The 19,709-nt window shown below is 37.0% G+C and overlaps 3 protein-coding genes and 1 non-coding gene across 6 annotated transcripts; 1 reads left to right on the top strand and 3 right to left on the bottom strand.

The window, feature by feature from the left end:
* Positions 1-1,607: 1,607 nt before the first annotated feature.
* Positions 1,608-5,519, bottom strand: LOC113751377 (CRM-domain containing factor CFM3, chloroplastic/mitochondrial). The gene is made up of 4 exons (XM_027295366.1): positions 5,459-5,519; positions 5,085-5,367; positions 3,954-4,355; positions 1,608-3,601 (listed from the first exon to the last, which is right to left on the bottom strand). The coding sequence occupies exons 2-4, from the start codon at positions 5,265-5,267 to the stop codon at positions 2,381-2,383; spliced, it is 1,806 nt and encodes a 601-aa protein (XP_027151167.1). The 5' UTR covers positions 5,268-5,367; positions 5,459-5,519; the 3' UTR covers positions 1,608-2,380.
* A 730-nt stretch (positions 5,520-6,249) lies between these two features.
* Positions 6,250-10,680, bottom strand: LOC113753779 (SUPPRESSOR OF GAMMA RESPONSE 1-like). The gene is made up of 6 exons (XM_027298019.1): positions 10,550-10,680; positions 9,225-9,357; positions 8,802-8,988; positions 7,631-8,208; positions 6,894-7,205; positions 6,250-6,809 (listed from the first exon to the last, which is right to left on the bottom strand). Exons 1-6 carry the CDS (start codon positions 10,555-10,557, stop codon positions 6,756-6,758), a joined length of 1,272 nt encoding a protein of 423 aa, XP_027153820.1. The 5' UTR covers positions 10,558-10,680; the 3' UTR covers positions 6,250-6,755.
* Positions 10,681-12,589: 1,909 nt separating this feature from the next.
* On the top strand, positions 12,590-12,661 carry TRNAD-GUC. Its single transcript has one exon. It is a non-coding gene; the product is annotated as a tRNA-Asp (tRNA).
* Positions 12,662-12,955: 294 nt separating this feature from the next.
* Positions 12,956-17,755, bottom strand: LOC113753020 (serine/threonine-protein kinase STY13-like). 3 transcript variants are annotated; one of them, XR_003464954.1, is made up of 8 exons: positions 17,107-17,755; positions 16,713-16,842; positions 16,398-16,593; positions 15,217-15,341; positions 14,905-15,063; positions 13,511-13,899; positions 13,260-13,319; positions 12,956-13,163 (listed from the first exon to the last, which is right to left on the bottom strand). XR_003464954.1 is itself a non-coding variant. In XM_027297097.1 (6 exons), the coding sequence occupies exons 1-6, from the start codon at positions 17,229-17,231 to the stop codon at positions 13,585-13,587; spliced, it is 1,050 nt and encodes a 349-aa protein (XP_027152898.1). In that variant the 5' UTR covers positions 17,232-17,755; the 3' UTR covers positions 13,321-13,584. The 3 variants fall into 3 exon arrangements, 1 of the variants encoding a protein (XP_027152898.1); XR_003464953.1 differs by lacking the exon at positions 12,956-13,163 and having other exon boundaries at positions 13,173-13,319; XM_027297097.1 differs by lacking the exons at positions 12,956-13,163; positions 13,260-13,319 and having other exon boundaries at positions 13,321-13,899.
* Positions 17,756-19,709: the final 1,954 nt, after the last annotated feature.

Genomic DNA, 19,709 nt, shown 5'->3' with positions numbered 1-19,709 from the left:
AGGAAGAGGGTAGTCAACAACTTCTTCTTATTGGAGCATACGACCTTTACTTTACAACTGCAAACTGGACCCATCTTTTTATCTTGTGCAAAAGGATTCACTCTCTACGCCAACATAAATACCACCGTCTATTAAAGATGATACCTTGCATCTTGCTGCGATGCTTCCAGGAAGGAGTGGTGAAATTTCTACCGCCCCTTCCGTTCTTAGCCGACACACAGTTGCATGCATGGTTTTTCCAAAGGTAGTTCACACTTTGGGCTTCAAACGCTTTTAAGGAAACATTACATTTGTTGTCTGTCTGACCAGAAGTTGGAATTTTGACTTCAAAGTCACCTTTCCCGGTTCCAGAAAGATTTGGGATTTCAGTGTCCGGTTAAATAAAAGAAATTTCTAGATAATCAAGAACAATAATAATATATTGGTTGTTAAGTTGAACAACTTTAGGGCTCTGTGCAAATGCATCTCTTATTAAAAATTGCTCGTACGGTAGTATTTGTATTTCTAATCCACGTTTGGCTCTATCTTCTTATGGTACATTAAGGGCCGTTTGGAGTTGCGGTGATTCATTAAAAAGTACTTTTTCAATAAAGCTTTTAATAAAAGTACTTATTAACTATTTAAATGCTTTTAAATATATTTTTTGAAAACGCATTTCAATAAGTGCTTTTTGCATCGAATAATGTGTAATTTAGAAATTTTTAAAAGTATTTATCTCTTTATTTGGCTCATAATCTAAGATAAAATGATTAAATTTGATGTTTCTTTTTTTTTATTTTTATAAATTATGAAAGCTATTTTAAAAATACCAAATTTGAGTTTTTGCTTAAAATACTTTTAACATAAAAAACTCGACTCCTAATTTTATGGAATGATATTCACTAAACACTTTAAAAGTACTTTTTTAACAAAAGCACCGCAACCCCAAACAGAGCCTAAGGAACTTAGATAAACGGTTTATCATACATTTGTCTGCTCTTGTTTAAAGAGCTAGCGTTTTCAGTTTTGTCCACCTTTAATAGTAACTCTTTCTCACCTCCCCGACGGGGTTCTCAATTGGCTTCCCAACAACTAGCTCCAAAGGCACCATTCACGACCCATCGAGGATCAAAACTAAGCACACTTTTCGTTGAACAAACAACATTCATAACTTTTTATTTTTTTTTTGGAGCACATTCATAACAACTTAATCAAGCCATTTCGGAAAAGTTACCAGACTTTACAAACGGTGCTGAATTTTCCACCATAAATTTACCTACCAAAGTGCATTTCTACCAAGAAGTTCAGGAGGACTATGTGCCAAAAAAACAGCTAAGACTTTAGGCAATACTCATTACCCTCTCCTTCTAGATAACCTTTTCGAAATTCATCCATGCATGGATGCATCCCAGAACTAAACGTGTTATATGCTATTGAATTTGCACTAGCTATTAAAGAGTTCAAGAAGTTGAGTTTGGCAGCCTCACCAATCCCCAGTTCTCCACTTGTACTTGTCTCAAAAGAGTTGAGTCTTTGACTGCTATTCTGTCTCCATTCCCTCATTTCATTATTACTTGCCGTTTATACGTACCTAAAAAACCTTTACCAGAACTGCAAACATCCTCATCTCAAAACTCGAATCACAATGTTTTCATATAGGATAGACGAAAGAGCGACAACATGACAGGCAATAAAGCATTGTTTTCTCAAAGTAGATAATACAGTAGGCTGGAGTGGATGCTGAAACTGACAGAAAATTCACCGTGTCAACATTTATTATTGCTCGAATGGGACACTGTCCATGCCATGTTTCCCAGAAAAATACCCTCCAACTCCAATTTTGCATGCCAGGGAAAACAATGCCAAGCAGATATCACACCTCCAGTTTGTCTTTTGAGTAGTTCAGATTGTGGTTTCCAACTGCAAGCCCTTGAAAATGCATCAAGGTTTCAGAGCAAGTCCAGTTATCTGTATAGACAGAACCTGGTCCGCATAAACAGAACCAAGTACTCCTCAAAACATCCGTAGTAGCAAATATGTCCGCAACCCAAGAAACACAAACAGGCTGCTGAACAATTGGAAAAGATTGGACACTGACCATCCTACCAAATAATTGAACACCATTGCGCACAGCGTACATTCTTAAATAGTCTATAGGCTAGCATGTTTGGTTCGTTTTAGCCCATCTCAACAAAAACTAGAGAGAACTTCCAGTTGCTCTCACAGGACAAGAACCCTCTGAAATATTTTGCTCCAGTCTTTCTGTTTGCTTTACAATTAACATCCATGGAGTGATCTAGCTGTCATATTTACCCTATTACCTGCTCTTGCCCCAGAGGTGCATCTCCAGTATTGGTTGGTTACTCTTAACATGTTACAATCAAGTTGCATCCTAACTTAACTAATCACTATCCCAAGTTTCATCTAACTCTTTAAAGTTTTTGATATTTCTGCCATGCCCATTATTCTTCCGGTTATCCTTCTTCAGCTCATAATTTTCCTCATTGTAAATGTAATCCTTACAATTCTCCGATGTTCCTGGGACAAGGTTTTCTTCAGCATCTGACTCACTAAACATATGAGAAATCGCAGCATTAGGTCTTCCCCAATCTCCCCCAGAATTGCCTCTCAAGGCTTTATTGTCCTTCATACTCCCTGCCCTTGATACCCCAAAATCCAGGTGAATTGCTGCAGAACTGTCAGCATCATTTGGAGGACTCTTTATCCTACCAATACCATCTTTATTACCTGTCCTCGTATGATCATAGTCATCCTCATCGGTACTGCTCTGGTAATTGTAACCAGGAGCTCTAGATTTCATCACATTCTGCCTTTCCCTATCATCTGATTCGTACATGACATCTTCCAGATCACTCAACATACCATCTGAAATGGAATCTTTGACAACCTTTTCTACACGTAACTTAGATTTCTCATTTCTGCTGAAGCTTGTGCTTTTACTGCTTCTAAGAATCTTATCTTGTTGCCTTCTTGCTACTTTGTGCCCAGAAAATCGGTCACGAGCTTCACCAGAGTCACTACAATCAGTCTCATCATTACTTACATCCTGACTATCATTGGAATCCCATCCACCATCATCCTCAGACATATCTCCATCGTCATCATCAGAAGCAGTGATTCTTTCCCTGCCACGCGCACTACTCCAGTTCTGTGTCCTTCCTCTGATATTATCATCAGATTCATCACCTCCAATCTTTTCAGATCTTCTGAATCTATCACCTGAATCTTCCTTGTTCCAGTATCTGATTTTTCCAAACTCTTCTTTCTCTGCAGCTTCCTCAGCAGCCCATTCTTTATCAGCTGCATCCTCTATCTCAGCTATGAATCTGTCAAGCTCCTCCTGGTCACTGTCTTCAGCAGATTGTGATTGTTGCAGATCGCTAATAGACACCATCTCTGTCTTTTTGTCCCTCTGGAAGACGTAGGGGCTTCCTTCTTTCTTGTCAATTGCATTGAAGAATGTTGAAGCTACTCTTTGGATACTAGCCATTGCAACAGGATCATCAGGATTTACTCCCTTCCGGCGGAGCTCCTGCTCGATTTTCTTAATGTTTAGTTTCTGAGATTCTAGTGCTTGTTCAAATCTGGCTTTGAACAATGCCTGCAAAACAAAGATAACAAGTCAAAGAATGAATTATTTAACAAATCCACACTTCCAATGTTCTAAAACGAAACTCCCCAGTTAAACCTTTCATTTTCTACAAATATTTTCCAGCAGGCAATTTTTGGCACCATTTCCAGACAATTTAAATCCTTTAGAAAAGCTTGACTTGGTAGTATACATGTAAGTTCCAATAAGTACAGACGCTTACAAGAAGGATATTAAAAAAAAAAAAACTCTGAAGCATAAGCTTGGAAGAATAAAATTGGAAAGGCAAACAACTTTAGAGTTAGTAAATCACCTTGCAGGCAATAAAATGGCATAAAACAGAGTAGAAAGCTACATAACTGACCTTCCTCTTTGTAAGAGTGTTGATAGGTATCAAATTCTTTGGTTGCCGATAGTTTCTGCCACGAAACATTATGATTGTTTTCACATTATGCACGTTAACCACAATTCCCCCACTCAGTCTTGCCAGCATGCTAGCCATTTCCTTAATCCTTTCCTTGGGGAAGTTATCGCAACAAACCTGTACGGTCTCATGAAACTTCCAATGGAGGTGCATATTTTGTACAACTCCACCAAAGACTCCACGAACTCCAACAGGAACATAATTTCTATTTCTGTAGCCAATCTTCTTATATGCCTGCAGTTGCTCGGGAGTTAATAGCTCAGGGTCATGGCATGGAGGTGGTAGCTCAGGAAGCTCATATTTTTTCAGCTTCTGCAGAAGCAATGCCACCTTTTTCTTTGCCTACACTAGTTCAAAACAGACATATCTAACGTAAGACAATAAGCTGGTATGCCATCACAGAAGAAATGAGTTCTAAAGATATTTTTATGCTAATGCACAGCAAAAAAATGAGATGCCATATATCATCAGCAGCTGATAACAGCTAATACGCATCATGTATTAGCTTATTGGTTATATATGACCATCTCATCAGCAAAGAGAGAATTAAGTGTGGAGTGACACGAAAGAAGATCCGTACTGTAACATAAGACAGGACCACACAGACAGTACAATTCATCCCACTAACAAGATCTGAGTAGCGAAGCAAAAGTATCAAACTCCATCCACAAAATCCGCCACTAATGATTCCCATAAACCAAAAGTATCAAACACAAGACAACAGAGATCGAATACTATAGAGGCATATGTGAATGTAAATCACAAGTGCGCAAAAAGAAAGCATAGCAGAACCACTAATGAACCATGTTCTCTTAATCATGGAACTGATCAAACGAAAATTCTCAATATTTTGTCCTTCACATAGAGCACACCTCAAGGTGCATAGCCATTATTTTACTAAATTCGTCATCAGTAATTTCTTTCACTTCTCAGGAAATTCATCCTGCACTTGGTCACTAAAGGATATAATTCGACTAGTTGAAGGGAAAGAACAAAACTTGATGCTTTGAAAAGGATGGAGGTGAAGAAGAGATAATTGGAGTTAAAAAAGAATAAAGGGGAGCAACGTACTCTTCTGAGATTGTAAATAAGGCGTTCCTCGTCAGTCATCAATTTCTTCCTCAACTTCTTAGCCCGCCGAATCTCTCTCAAGGTTTTGCCCGATTCCTTTCGCATCCGCCTCTCCACTTTGCTCCTCATACTCTTGGCTGACAATCCCCGAGCCCCGTCGAAGCCATTCCACACTCTCCTCATTGAAACAAAACACACATCTTTCACAGGAAAAACACTCCCCTCAATCACGCCGCCGCCGCCCCATTTCGTCCAACCATCTCCTTCACCCTTCACCGCATTCCTTTAAAAAGTAAGAAAGAAAGAAAGAAAACTTTAGCAAGAATTCAAAAAGCAAACGGAGAGAGACACACATAGAACAGAAGGAGCATTACTTGGAGGAATTGAAGAAGAAGAGAGAAGAGAGGGCTCTGAGGGACTGTCTTTGAAGATTTTTAGCAGCCAACATTATGGCCAATATATATGATGATCTAAAAGGCTGCCGTTATGATTTGATCTTGTGTATATATATATATATATTTTCTCTATTTAAATCACCTAGCAAGTCGAAGATGAAGATTGCATTTCCAATGGATTGGGAATTTGGAGGAGGATGCAACCACAGATATTTTTGCTTATTGCTGCTGTGGGTTTTTAGGGGTTTTAGAAAAATATTAGACGTGGGCTCTTCTTCCTGACTCGTTTAATTTATGGGTTGAAGCTAACGACGTCGTTCGCTTAACTAATGGGTTGCTCCAAAATTGAAAATTCATGCGGGCGGAGGGATGGATCGGATGTTCCTATCCTTTCGCTTGTGGCTCCAAACGTATAATAAAAATATAATAAACAGATAACAGTGTAGTAGTTCCTCAAGTGTACCAGTGAAGCACATCACTAGAAAAGGCATCCGGGAAGAAGTGCAAAATCGCTGGATCTGCTGCTACGAATGGTGCCCTATCGCAATTTTTGTTCAAAGTAGAGGACGAGGACAGACTCTTCATCATTTCTGGATTCCCAGAAGCCCCGAGACGCTGCTAACATTTGCTCATGCTCGATGCGAATCAAATTCCTCTAGACAGTGACAGTGAAACAAAAACAGCAGTATCCTATCGCATTGGTGCCCCATTTTACTCTTTCTGCTATCCTATTAAAAAGGTAATCCATATGCACAAAATTTAGGCATTGAGTACGCTGATTATATTAGCAGCATGAGATGAGCTTTGTCAATAAATGATTGAGGTTCCACATGGGATATTAAAACAGACCAAGCTTTTAAATCCCATAGATTTCAAATAGCAGAAATGCGAACATTTACAAATTACAGACCGAAAAGCACACCGAAAGCCGAATGTCTGACTGAGTATAATATAGTAGTAAGTATCAGACTCCTCATGAAACTTTCAGCTGATAATGATCAACAAGAACAGGGGCCAAAGGCCTTACGACCAAAATTGGAGTTATTGTGCATTTTATCAGAGGACGTGTTTCCTTAAACGGACTTGCAGTTGAAACTCCGCGGCCTTAGCAGGTCTGCATCCTGTTAAGAGGTTTAACTACATTTGCCAAAAGCATAACACGGGAGGCCAAAATCTCAATAATCTTGAAACTATCATTGTTGGTGCAGGGACTAGGTGGAAGAACAAACTCTGGCCCTAGAACAGCATAAGAGTGACTCTCTCTCTCTCTCTCTCCCTATAATTTGTCCAGCCAACTAAAAACACTGTCTTGAGAACCAAAATTCAGATCCTGCACATGTAGACCCAAGATGATTTTCAGTTTATTTAAGATAGAGATCCAGAAGACTTGTCACAGAGTAAACAAAGAGCTTACCCCAAGCTGAAAGTCCGGTGGAGAATCCAGTTCTAAGTTCTCAAGTTCAGCTATTCCACAGGCAGAGCTCCCAACAACTTGTGGCACATCATTTGTATTGCGAGTAAGACCGCCGAAAGGCCCACCATCAAGTCCAAAATCACCGGAAAGGATCGATGAATCAATAATTTCATTGCATAAGAGCAGCTCATCCACACCATTTACGTCAGCAGCCTGGGATTCTCCAGCCAACCAAGTGTTGTGTTCTGTCTTATCTTTTACTTGAGCATCAGACGAAGAAGAATTCAATGCTTCTTTGACAAAGCCCATCTCCTAATTCATGTTATAGCAACTAGAATGAGAACTAAGTTCTCAAGTTGATAGTATAAACTAAACCCATGAGATACTTGTTCCTAAACATTCACAGCATTCAGACAAAGATAACATGATCGATAAGATTATCCTGTACTATACGCCTTTTATGCCACATTAGCAAACAATTACTTTCTGGAAAAATCTTGAGAATGTCAAAGTGAAGAAACGTACTACTTTAGCTGTACAGCATTGGTCTATTCTTCTATTTGCTCACCCTACTGATTAACATGATAAAAAGCACCAAAAAAAAAAAAAAAGAGTAACCAGTTGCTCAAGCATTACTTTTGTTTTTCGTATAATACCATTCAGTCTTAAGTAACTACACAATCTAAGACATTATTTAGCAAGGCAGAAAAACATATTTACTCAAAGTTACTTCAAACCTGAAAAGATGGTTGCATTGAATAATCATCTGTGGCATCATCAAAGGAAGGGGTTTCACCAGGACGAGGTGGGTCAGGAGCAACTATCTTAGGAGTCCTGGGACTGGTTCGAGACGTCCCAATATCATAATCCAAAATTGATGGAGAACCATCATAAGCATTATGTTTATCACTTTGCTCGGTTGTTAATAAAGCATCATGGTTATCACTCTGCTCAATTTTTATGGAAGTATCATTATTATCCACTTGCTTGTGCTGCTGATAGAAAATCTTGGAAACCACATATTGTCCTTCTTTTTCATCTTCATCACTTCCTAGATGATACTGATGCATAACCCATTTAGACTTATCAGGTTTGGAACCTCTTTTTGAAGTTCGGTAGAGAACCATTATCTTCTTACATCCTTTTTGGATCCCATTGTCCATAACAGTTTTGGTTTTACCAGTCTTATGCCAGCGGACTTGCTCGTTTATCAAGCTATTTTCGATATGAATTTTACGACGCTTCCGCTGGCCAGTTGCATATGCATTTGTAGTACGGTAGAAGAAGTGGACAGTGCTTCCGTCTTTCTTAGCACCTGAAAAGAAGTTAAGATGATAATTTAGAGACGTAGCCACAAGACTAAATGAACCCAATAGAATTGGTCTACTCGTGGTTGATGCTCAACATGATAAAAAATTTTGTACTAATAACACATTCAATCGAGTGAATAGGAGCTATCAGATTGACTGAAAATGATGATAACTGCATGCAATAAAAAGAAAGAAAAACGTAATTGAAATAAAATAGTTTGTCAGTAGCATTAAAATTGGTCACACCAAAAACACGATTACATTAAAGTACATCTAACAGCATGACAATTATGATTATTCCCAGTTTCAAGTAGAGAAGTATTCACAGCAACATGATCATGCAATTTTCTCACAAGGTTAATTCCTATTGTGGACAACACAAATGAGACAAACTTAAGTCAAATTCTCCAGCAATGGCATCAAATTGCTGTTGCTTCAAAGTTTTAATGGGTATCATCAGTGCACATCCAAAGCAGAAGAGTATACATTTTCCACAGTAGTCTTTTGGTTCAAATCCTTCTCAGAAATCAAAGTGCTAATGCTATCACAAAATAAAAGAGAAATAGCATTCATCTTTAATAAATGGGAGTTTGTTCACCTGGAAGATTTTCAGGATGAGTATAACATATTCCTTCATCACCCTCAAGTGTTGGAATGAACTCATCAATGAACTTGTGGGACTCCGAGTTTCCTACCCCACATTTTGCTGCCAAGTGTTCTAATAACTCTGCATCAGATGGGTCAAACTTTACACCAGCAGGCAAGCCAGGCCATTCATGACAAATCTGAGAGACCAGGCATTATAAGAAGTACATCAAGAGCATGCTTCCAATATATATGTCAACCTCACTTTTAAAGAATAAAAGAAGGCTGTCAAGTCTAAAATGCAATTAAGTCTACTTGTATATGGACGCTCAGCACAAATACTGCATCTCAAGAAAGACATTTTTGTGTAGAATAATTAGCACACAAGAAAAATAAGCTACTAGAAAGTGCATTGAAGGAAAAAAAAAAAGCTTACATCACTGTTATCAATTATATAGTGACACTTTGGGCATTCACGATTTGCTCCACAATCTTTGATTTGATGTGCAGTGGGCAGAGCGGCATTTTTCACCTTTGTTGCAAGTCCTCTGCTATCAATAACCCAAGACCTACATCAATCAGTTTGAGTTAGACTAAGTTGGAAAACAATAGACAGAATTCTATTTGCCCAGAGAAGTAAAAGTAGAGAGGGTGCAGAACAATAAAAGCAGCAATAGCAGAGCAACCATGAAATTTGTCCCCACCCCAACTCTGCTTGTAGGGAGGTTAGCAGAGTATCCGTGCCCAACTCTCTAGCCCTCCCATTTAATCTTACCCATTGTTAGGCTTAGAGTCTCCCTTGAATCGAAAATCCAAAAAGATACAGAGATACCAATGTAGATCGTCTGATTGGAAAAAAACCACTTTCATGCTAGTTAAGAAACGGACAGTGAACAAATTGAGGAATGAAAGCAGAACTGAAATACCGAATATGCATGAGTACATTGTAGAAGTTCTACAGGGGAAATGGCAAATTCTTTGATATCTAATCTGCGATGCATTGCCTGGCCAGACTCGACTAACAAATGATTGCCTTATCTAATGGTTTCTTTATATTACTGAAGAATATCGTAGAAGGTACTTGAATGCTTCTAGTAACCTATCAAACACATTATAAACCAATCGAAAACTAGGCATGCGACCTAAAATTAACCGGTACATCCAAGCAACGTTGATATGGATAAAATATTGTCCCTTGTTATAAAATTGATAAAAATCCACCACCGGCCAACAAACCAGCTCCTTTTTTTTTTTTTTTATCATTCTCAGTGTACCGGAAATGTAGCTGAATCAAACCAAAATCCTCACAATCCGGTGGTGGTCTAGCTGACATCTCTGGCTATCGTCGACATGTACTAAAGATCTTAATCCATCGTCAGATAATGAAAATTCTCTCAACCCCAAGTTGGCTAACCCACAAAATAAAACACATTGGAATAAAATCACATCCGACTATCAGACGAACATCAATATCTCAGCTTGTCACACAACCTTTCCCAAACAACACATTAATGACTAAAATAGATAACACAGAACCCCGGTAAACAAAAGATCACAGCTTTCAGTACATTCTATCTGAAACGTCTCCCGTGGCTTCCGACCACACCCAATGATGAAAATCAATTCAGGAGACTTTAATAGAAAACCTTTTTCATTTATTTAAAAAAAAAAGAAAATAAACCCCTTTTTTCTAATCTAAATTTTGATACCGCTATGGTAGTAATAGATACAGGGGAGGTGTTTGTGTGATTTTTTGTTTACCTTGCCATGGCGTTCAACCGATACTACGACACAGAGAATAAGTTGGAGGAAATAAACGGGCGATAGCTGAGAAGCAGCAGCTGAGCTGACTGCCTTTTGTGCCTCTCGCGTAGTTTCACAACACACTCTCTCCACTCGGCTAAGTAACTCTAGTCTCATCACAAGAGAGGAGAGTAGAGGAGGTTATTGAGAGCGGTGTGGAAGAGCGGGAAAACTTAGTCGCGGGAGGCTTGGAATCCGAACCTGTAGGTCCGGTTTAGAATCTCGCTGTTCACCAATGCTTCGAGCGATTAGTAGTTTTTTCCCTTACTTTTAGTTTAGGTATAATATCAGAAGCTTGCTTTGAAATTTCTTCTAATATCACTTAACACTTTTAAAATTTTAAAAATATCATTTACCTTCTCTAATAATTATAAAAAGATTATATTAACCCTCGCTTAATACATAATTTACATATCAAATAAATAAATTTCAAAAATTAAAAGAAGAATAAGAAATGAAAGTCATTATTTTCTTCTTTTTCTCTTTTCCCCAATATTCTCTCTTATTCATTTTTTAGATGATTATACAATATTTTATTTGTAAATTATAATAACTTTAATTTTATTTATCGTTTACTTCTTGTGATTGTGAAAGAATGGGACATGATTTATTTACTTATTTTAAATTTATTTTTATAATGATCAGCACAATTTAAAAGATTTAGGCATGAGTTGAGAAGAAGTTGAAAAAAATAAAATTTATAAGAACTCGATTTTGAACATATAAAGTTCAATTGATGCAAATGTATTTCTGTGTAAATATCTTTTTTAATTTTTCAAATTTATAATTTATGGATTATAGCATTATGATATGACAATATTACTAGAGATTATTTTTTAGGTGATAATTTTTTTGAAGTAAAATAAGGTGATTTACGAATATTTTCATTTAGTATTAAGAAGGTAGTTTAACACTTTTAAAAATTTTATTACATAAATAACAAAAATAAATGAAGTAAATGATATTTTAAAAACTTTCCGGGTACTAATTGATGAAACAGAGAGAAACCGCCCTTTAATTTATATGGCCCACCGTTGACGAAACCAGACTCCGAGGCTGGGGTTCGGACACGGGCTGCCTCAGCAAGTGGGAAGTTTGCGAGGGAAAAAAGTGGGAAGTTGCCTCGGTAGACGATATTTTAAGTATCAGCAGTATCAAACGGTAAATTTGGCGGGGCCCTCTAATCTTGCTCTCCAAGTTATATTTATGGAAACGTTTACTCGTACATATGTAATGCATTACGCATGTATATTCATTTCTGTTATGGTCATAGGAATCTGTTTGACGCTGAATTCACCTTTTCGTACAGTCGCTTTCAATCTACACTCTCGAGTGAAGTGAGGGGCAAACCACCAGCCAATGGCTCAGTGGCCATCAGGGAGGGAGGGACTTAAGTCTTTTTTTGGGTTGTCGGTAAGGTTTGAACTCTCACTAGCAGTGAAAAAAATCTAAGAGTTGTGTCATAATACTCCTTTGATATAATTGGATTTGTATACTCACTAGCCCTTACAACAGCCTCCGTAGGCTCCCTCCCTTAAATTAGGATAGAGTAAGTTATACAAATGTATCGTTGCTGATAAAAAAAAAAAGAGTGAAGTGAGAGGCAAAGTGGGAAAAGAGCTCCATTTATTATTTTATTATTTTAGCTGATGAAGTGATGGAGAGTGGATGCCGGAAATTTCTTGCAATGAATAGATGCGAGTGATGATGGATAATTGATTAGTGTAAGCTGTAACTGGATTTTTATTTTATTTTTTGTGAATTATCATCAATTACTCTTACTCTTAATCTAACTTATTCTAACGGATAACCCGCTATAACTGAATTATTCTGCTAATCTTCTATATATAAACTGGGAGTCGGATTGTGAGAGTCTGCCGAAGAAAGCAGGAGGGGACTTCCGTCCGCTTACGTGGAAGCTGGCTGTCTGTTACTACATTGGTTCGTTTTGTCACGATTTTACGCGTCATTTTAGTCACTGGCCGAAACCATCAACCTGTCGTTGTAGTATAGTGGTGAGTATTCCCGCCTGTCACGCGGGTGACCCGGGTTCGATCCCCGGCAACGGCGTCTTTTTGTTTTTTTAAACCCCTGACTCAGCTCCGCTCTGGAAGGCCATTTCATTTTCTCGGATTGTTGGCGAAGGCCATTTCATAAACGCTACTCTCCGTAAATCCTCTCCTTCCATAAGCATTGTATCGTAACAGTGTAGTGGTTGTAATGAGCAGTTGCTACCACCATTTACATTACGCTGTTTCAAGTCTTTAACGCTCCTTCACTATCCCGAACGAAGACGGTCCCCAAAAACCAAAAAAATAAAATAAAATCACAAAGAAAAATAATAATGAATGGCAACTTCAAAATGCAATCAATTTTGTTGAAAATCTTTTAGCATCCTGGATACTTTGTTTACAAGAACAGGTTCGACATTCATTTACAAAAGTTGCCGTAAAATAGTTTAGGACTATGATAGGATGGAGAAAGCAGCACTAGAAAATCCAATAGGCAGCAGCTGATGGCGAGGCTCAAGTTCCCGGTAGCTAAAAAACCTCTTTGGAAGCTGCCCTCCTGCCTGCATGGATTGTAATAGCAAATTTGCAACCCAATTTTATAAAGTCATATTGTAGTTCATATATAAAAATAATGGAGGTAGAGGCCTTTGGATGACCTTATTTTACAACCACATCACATCACATCACATCACATCACAGCGACCCCGACTCCATATCTAGAAGAAGCATTCAGCATTTTAGTCAGAACCAATCAATAATAATATGTTAAAAGGGGTATGTTGTCATGCACCTTCGGCAGCAACATTAAACTTACATGGCAAGTCTACCTAGCATCTAAACTAGTTTTGAGTCAAACTGGCATAATCTGTGAATATATGCTATTTAACATTTGTGGCTACAAGTTCACCTCGGCTTTTCCGGTCGATGGGATAGTTGAAGCCTTTGTACTGCTTCAAGCCAAAACGTCACCATCTCCCAAAATTAGCAGCACTGGTCAAAACAGAAGAACAAACCTCTTGGCTTGCCATCCATCGCGGTCTTTGGGGTTTCTCCAGCGTCGTCCCTTTTTGCCATCAAGGAGCTAGTGCCTGGAGACTCTGGTGGCAAGATAGCATTCTCAGAAGTGAAAATCCGGGCTGGTATGACAGGTTCTGGTGGTGAAATTGTTGACAGATAATGCAGAAGCATTTGTATTATTTGAGTGAAGTTAGGCCGGGCATTGGGATCCTCTTCCCAACATGAAGTCACAATTGAAGGCAAATCCCCCGGAAGATCATCAGCACTTGGCCTCACATTCTGAAACCAGATGTCCAAATGGATTTTATCCAACATTTCGGCGTGCACACAAAATTTTCGATCTTAATATTTCCCTCATTAACAGGTTTCGGGCGAACAACAAACATATAAACGAGAGAGCATCTTAATTGCTAAATGCAGCACATGCCAATTTCTAACCCTCTTCCCTGTACTGTTATGCATTCAATTCTGAAACTACTGCTCCTTTAAAACAACTCACTACAATTTCAGTATTAATCAGTGGCTTTTGGCAGTAGTGTTATATTAAATGGTACTAGCATATGTTCAATTCCAGTAGTTAACAATTTCCCACATAAAGATCCAAAGCTTCCTCGTCAGTTCTCATATATAGCAAATTTTAGCAAAACAGGTATCAAGTTTCTATGGTGTCAGCAAACAAATTGCTCTAAAATCTTAAAGGAATTCAATAATTACATAGAAGTGCAATGTTTCCAAGCTTATTTTAACTCTTGGCAAAGATGAGGAAGTGATTAAGTTTGATTCATATCAATATCTCTTGACGTGGCAATCGGCAAAAACTATGAGACTGAATTTCTCTCCCTCTCCCTTGTCCCAAAGGAAGTAACAGCTAAAACAAAAAATCAAATCAAATCAAATAAAGAAGACATAGTAAGTACTGAAAACTTTGGTTTAATGTCAATGATCTTTGATCTCCCCTTAGGTCTCTCATAATTACAAGTACTCTCTGTTGTTTCTGAAATTACAAGAACCTTCCTTATGAGCTATTATGGCAAATGAAATCTGCCCTTATATATAAATTTTTTATACTAACTACCCTGGTTGCGTCGTCTAAGAATTGCAAATAATTGTTTTTTACTGTCAACAGCTTCTAATAATGTCGCAAACAGGAAGCATATACACATAACATGAAATAGAACTACAGTGAATTTTGATGTAATTCAGAACAGAAGAAACAAGAGGTTGCGATTGATATGATAAATCTCAAGGAGTGTGTAACTTCCAAAATGTTAAAACAAGAATTACCTTGAAAGCTGCAGCATAAGCTGCCTGCAGATTTGACATTCCTTCGAATGGCAACTTGTTGAGGATAAGTTCCCAAAGCACAATTGCAAAACTATAAGCATCCACCTTGTGGTTATAATGCTTTTTCTCTCCATGCCTCAATGTGACTGTGCTGTAAAGCTATAATTCAAAAAGGAAAAAGAGACTGTAATTCATCTTACATGCTGCCTAATTAAAGATGAAAATTTAAAAAAGCAAAAAATAAAAATAAATAAATAAATATAGACAAATAAAAAGGAATAGAAGTAAAAGCTTAATGGTCCATCCAAATACCTCTGGAGCCATCCAGCGATAAGTTCCAGTCTCAGCAGTCATCATCTCTGTCAATGACTCCTCTCTTGCCAAGCCAAAATCAGCCAGTTTAACAGTTTTACGATCCGCTGTCAGGAGCAAGTTTTCTGGACAGCAGACAACCAGATTATCAAGCTTTTTCTCAAATAGTTTCATATGAGCATGCAAAATTAATGAGAAAGCAATCAAGAAAGATAAAGAGAAGGCGACCAAGAAACCGGCTGTAAGATGTAAATCAACATATTTGTCTCTAACAATATATCCCTCGATAGCAAAGATATAAAACGACGAAACTCTCAAGATAATTTGTCATTTTGGAACACTTTCAACATTTTCACCTGTACAAGACTAGGTTGAACACATAAGAAAATATGCATGATTACCATTTGGTCCATTACTCATAGACCCAAAAGAAAAATGTCCAACAGTGAGATAGAATGTTGAACTAATAGTAGCGTCCTAATTCTTCTAACTCAGAAAGTTTACCACCTTTAGTGGAAACACTTCAATGAGGTAGAGTACAATTTGATAGACAGGATAGAGTATAATATTTGTTCTTCACAGCCTGCACACCAAATCCTTAATTACCCAAACCCACCTATGATATGAGGATGTCAGCAGAACTCAACCCTGACCCTTACCTTCAATTTGACAAAATGGACAAAGATCTTCAGATGGCATGAATGAATCAATGTTTGGAGACATGCTCCAAGCATCCTCCATTAAGGAAAGAGTTGCGACAATGAGGACAGACAGTCATCCTAGTGGCAGACGACTTTGAAGAGCCAAAACTGAACTGATTAGTTTCCCTCAACAAACCATAAAAGCAGAATAAAGTCCTCAAAGTATAATATGTCCCCACCACTCATCAAATTGCATAAACAGATTCTCATGTTGAGCTTCTCAATTAGCAGGAATCCTCGAACAAAACCTAATGCTGATCATTCAATGTGATTCTAGCCATTGAAGCTTATGCTAGCACTTTTTACCCAAATGACAAATCATTCTATGTGCATCAGAAAAACAGGCAAAACTGGCTATTCAAGAAGTAGGAGGAGATGAACTTCTAAGACAATGGTATGGCAAAAGAAAATTTTAAATAAGCATCTACACTGGCTAAATTTGTATAAAAAAACTCAAACTAAAGTGTAACTGATGACTACCAGGTTTTAAATCGCGATGTATGATCCCATGAGAGTGTAAACATTCCATGGCACGAGCTATATCAAGTGCAAACCCCATTGCAACGCGCGTATCCAAGCATCTTGGGCGCAAATCAAGCAAGTATTTCCTTAGTGTCCCACCAAGAAGAAGTTCAGTTACAATCACCATGACAGGCTCTTTGCAAGCTCCAATAAACTGTAAAGACTCAAAATAGCACATCATTAGGTCGGTGTACAACTAAAAATCAGCCATCTAGCAGTTGATCCAAGATAAATTCTTTTAATAAGCTAAAGTTGGTAAAATGGTATATGAACCTTCACTAAGTTCTTATGTTGGACTCTAGATAACATGGCAACCTCTCTCGCAAATCGGGCGTCCCTCTTGGCAATCTCCTCTGGTGTCTCCCCTTTGTGAACTTTGATAGCAACATTCTGGTTTTTATATCTGAAAATATTTTTAAAATCCGACAAATGAGAATGAACTACAATCCATCAATGTTCAACGTTTCTCGCTAAAAATTACTGTGATATATTAGTAAAAACAAGCCCTCCCCACAGTAAATCGTGTGAAATCTATCGTATATAGATGTGTTTATACCCCGAATATTTAATAATAAAAAAAAAAGGAGCAACTATCATCGAAACCTGGAAGATCAAGATTAAGTGAATCTGAAAAGTGACTAAAGGGGATTTTAGTGAGTAAACTTACTTTGCCTCGTAGACTTTGGCATGAGCACCTTCTCCAATCTTCGGACCAACAAAAAGAAGCTTCGGATCAATCAACCATTTTGGGTCCAAACTGAATTCTCCCACCGAGTAATACCCATCTCCCATTTTCACCCTTTCTTAATATATATCCGAGATTCCGGCTAAACGAACTAAAACAGCTAACTATTACCAATAGCAAAGATTGAAACTTTAGAATTGTTCACTCCTCTTGAAAGAACCCAAATGAACAAACATATAAAATCAGTACATCACCATATCTGAGACAAACATCCCAACTTCATGCTCTGGGATTAATTGCATCCAACACTAGCAATAATAATCCCACGATTATCGACTTCAACAACTCAAAAAAAAATCTGTCAAGAAGCAGAAAACATCAACAATAATATGTTGGGAATGATAAGAGTACTAAAGAATCAGCGAAAAAATCCTCCAATGAGCACGGAGAATTAAAGAATACAGATCAGTAGTCTTTTAGTGGCAAGAGGAGTAAGACTTTTGAGAGTTTATTTAAGCTTTTTTTGTCACCGCGTAGTAGTAGTACTAGTATTTTTTTTCCTCTCGTGTATTCTTGATCTGCAAAGATAAAGCCGCGGCGGAAATTGAGTCTATGTCAGAAGAGCTCTATTATTTTTGTCTTTTGGAATTATTTTATGTAGTCCAGAATATGTACAGACTACAGAAACAAGAGGAAGGGAGACAATCAAGGGTAGAATGGGTAGAAAACAAGATGCCGCTGAATAAATTTATCATGTCCTTATTATTTTGGGTCGGGGTAATGATACGGGGTATTCTTACTTCGGCGTTAAACTAAAAATTATTGTACTTGCACATGGAAATGGATCCTCCACAAGGGACAGTACCGCTCCACAACTGATAATGACGGCCAAATTTTTTTATTTTTTATTTTCTGTCTTTTTTCCAGTAAAATACAGCTAACTAACCACTCTTTTGAACTACTGCTGCTACTCCCTGTACTGTATAACCTTTTTTTCTTTTGTTTTTAACTGACCCGTCATAGTAATTCAATACTACAATACTTAGGAGTAAACAGTAATCATATTCGGTGGCAGTTTTCTTTTGTTGTTGGTTTGTGTTCTTATGACTCTTTTAAGTTTTACTATAGTAATATAATTTAATCTTCTATATATTAATAGTGTATACACTTGCATCATTTAATGATGCATGACGCATAAACTGAATTTGAATTTAAAACTCAAATATTATATATGTATCGTACATCCAATCATAATAATATACACAACAACAACAGTGTATATAAAATATACTCATAATAATAATAATAATGTGATTTTGGGGTTGGTTTGAAACTCTGGGTCACCGGAGTCATTAATTGTTAAGTGGTAGTAATAATCTCTGGTCTCCTAAACCGAAGCAATTGTTTTGCATTTTAATTTGGGGATAGAATTAATGTTTTTGGCATTTTGTTTTGAATTGGAATTTTTGGTAGTCTACCAGTATTAGTCAACAAAAGACAATTTATGCATTGCATCCGCGTCCACAAAGAGAGAGAGAGAACAGACTATTGCTACTAACATAAATTATTTAAAATTAACTTTTTATATATTGATAGTATGGTAATATTTTTTAATATTAATAGCTTTAAATGTATGCGACATTTGTATGATTTAAAATTCAAAAATTTCCAATTCATATTATGTGTCATGATTTAAACCTATTAGTTAGTATAAAATTATATTCTAACAGCATATGAAAAAAAGTTATTCAATTACTTAATATAGTATAGTAGCTTGACTTAAATAAAAAAAGTCTGCCCTTGGCCACCGCGTTTCCGTTATCGCTCTCTCCTCAGTCAACTTTAATATCCTCTCGTTAATGCGTTTATGGAGGGGAGGGTCAATTAGATTGATTGAACATTCTGCTCTAATCCGTTGCTTGCAATTTTGCAATTCTATTACAATAATAATAATGTCAATTGCCAACACCAAGTGCCAATAAAATCCTTCGCATTGACCAAATCAAACCTCCCATTTGAATTGAATATTATCTTTTATTAACAACAATTATTTAATAGAATAACTAAATTGAAAGGGGAAACAAGAAAACATATGGACCCGTTAAATCAGTAAGAAATAAATTATTGATGTCCAAGTCGACGCTGAAGAAAATGCCAGAGCACTTCAATTCTATTGATTGGTATTTGTGTATGGGTCGTCTCCTTGTTTGCGATTGCCGTAATTTAAAAATGTTTTTCGCAGTAAATTTCGATCTATTTTCTAGTAAATCACGGAGCAGATCCGTTTGAATTAGCTGTTTTTTGAGGTGTTTTTGAAAAATTTTACAATAACAGAGAGTTTTTAGAGTATATTTTGAGATATTTTTAGAAAATATTTTGAAATATTTAAGAGTAGTAGAGTTTTTAAAATATATTTTGAGATATTTTTTAAATATTAAAAAAAATTTAGACTACTTTTTAGAATATCTTTTAGAGTATTTTTTAAAAAAATTTATAGTATTTGAAAAATTGAAGGATCCAAACGGAGCCAGACTGTTTTTCTAAACCAAATTCCGATATAATTATTTGTCCAGATATTCAAATTA

The sequence above is a fragment of the Coffea eugenioides genome, chromosome 11 (genome assembly GCF_003713205.1).
Source record: "Coffea eugenioides isolate CCC68of chromosome 11, Ceug_1.0, whole genome shotgun sequence".
Taxonomy (NCBI): Eukaryota; Viridiplantae; Streptophyta; class Magnoliopsida; order Gentianales; family Rubiaceae; genus Coffea; species Coffea eugenioides.
The sequence above is the reverse complement of the archived record's forward strand: the minus strand, read 5'-3'. Positions and strand labels throughout refer to the sequence as shown.

Excerpts from the sequence above, each read along its gene's own strand:
- LOC113751377 (XM_027295366.1), bottom strand. The coding sequence starts at position 5,267 with ATGAGGAGAGTGTGGAATGGCTTCGACGGGGCTCGGGGATTGTCAGCC. Across the intron at positions 4,356-5,084 it reads TTATTTACAATCTCAGAAGA|GCAAAGAAAAAGGTGGCATT; the intron begins GTACGTTGCTCC and ends GAACTAGTGTAG. Across the intron at positions 3,602-3,953 it reads ACACTCTTACAAAGAGGAAG|GCATTGTTCAAAGCCAGATT; the intron begins GTCAGTTATGTA and ends TTTGTTTTGCAG.
- LOC113753779 (XM_027298019.1), bottom strand. Across the intron at positions 7,206-7,630 it reads CAATGCAACCATCTTTTCAG|GAGATGGGCTTTGTCAAAGA; the intron begins GTTTGAAGTAAC and ends AACATGAATTAG. Across the intron at positions 6,810-6,893 it reads CACCGGACTTTCAGCTTGGG|GATCTGAATTTTGGTTCTCA; the intron begins GTAAGCTCTTTG and ends CTACATGTGCAG.
- LOC113753020 (XM_027297097.1), bottom strand. The coding sequence starts at position 17,231 with ATGGGAGATGGGTATTACTCGGTGGGAGAATTCAGTTTGGACCCAAAA. Across the intron at positions 16,843-17,106 it reads GCCAAAGTCTACGAGGCAAA|ATATAAAAACCAGAATGTTG; the intron begins GTAAGTTTACTC and ends AAATATTTTCAG. Across the intron at positions 15,064-15,216 it reads ATCGCTGGATGGCTCCAGAG|CTTTACAGCACAGTCACATT; the intron begins GTATTTGGATGG and ends TTTGAATTATAG.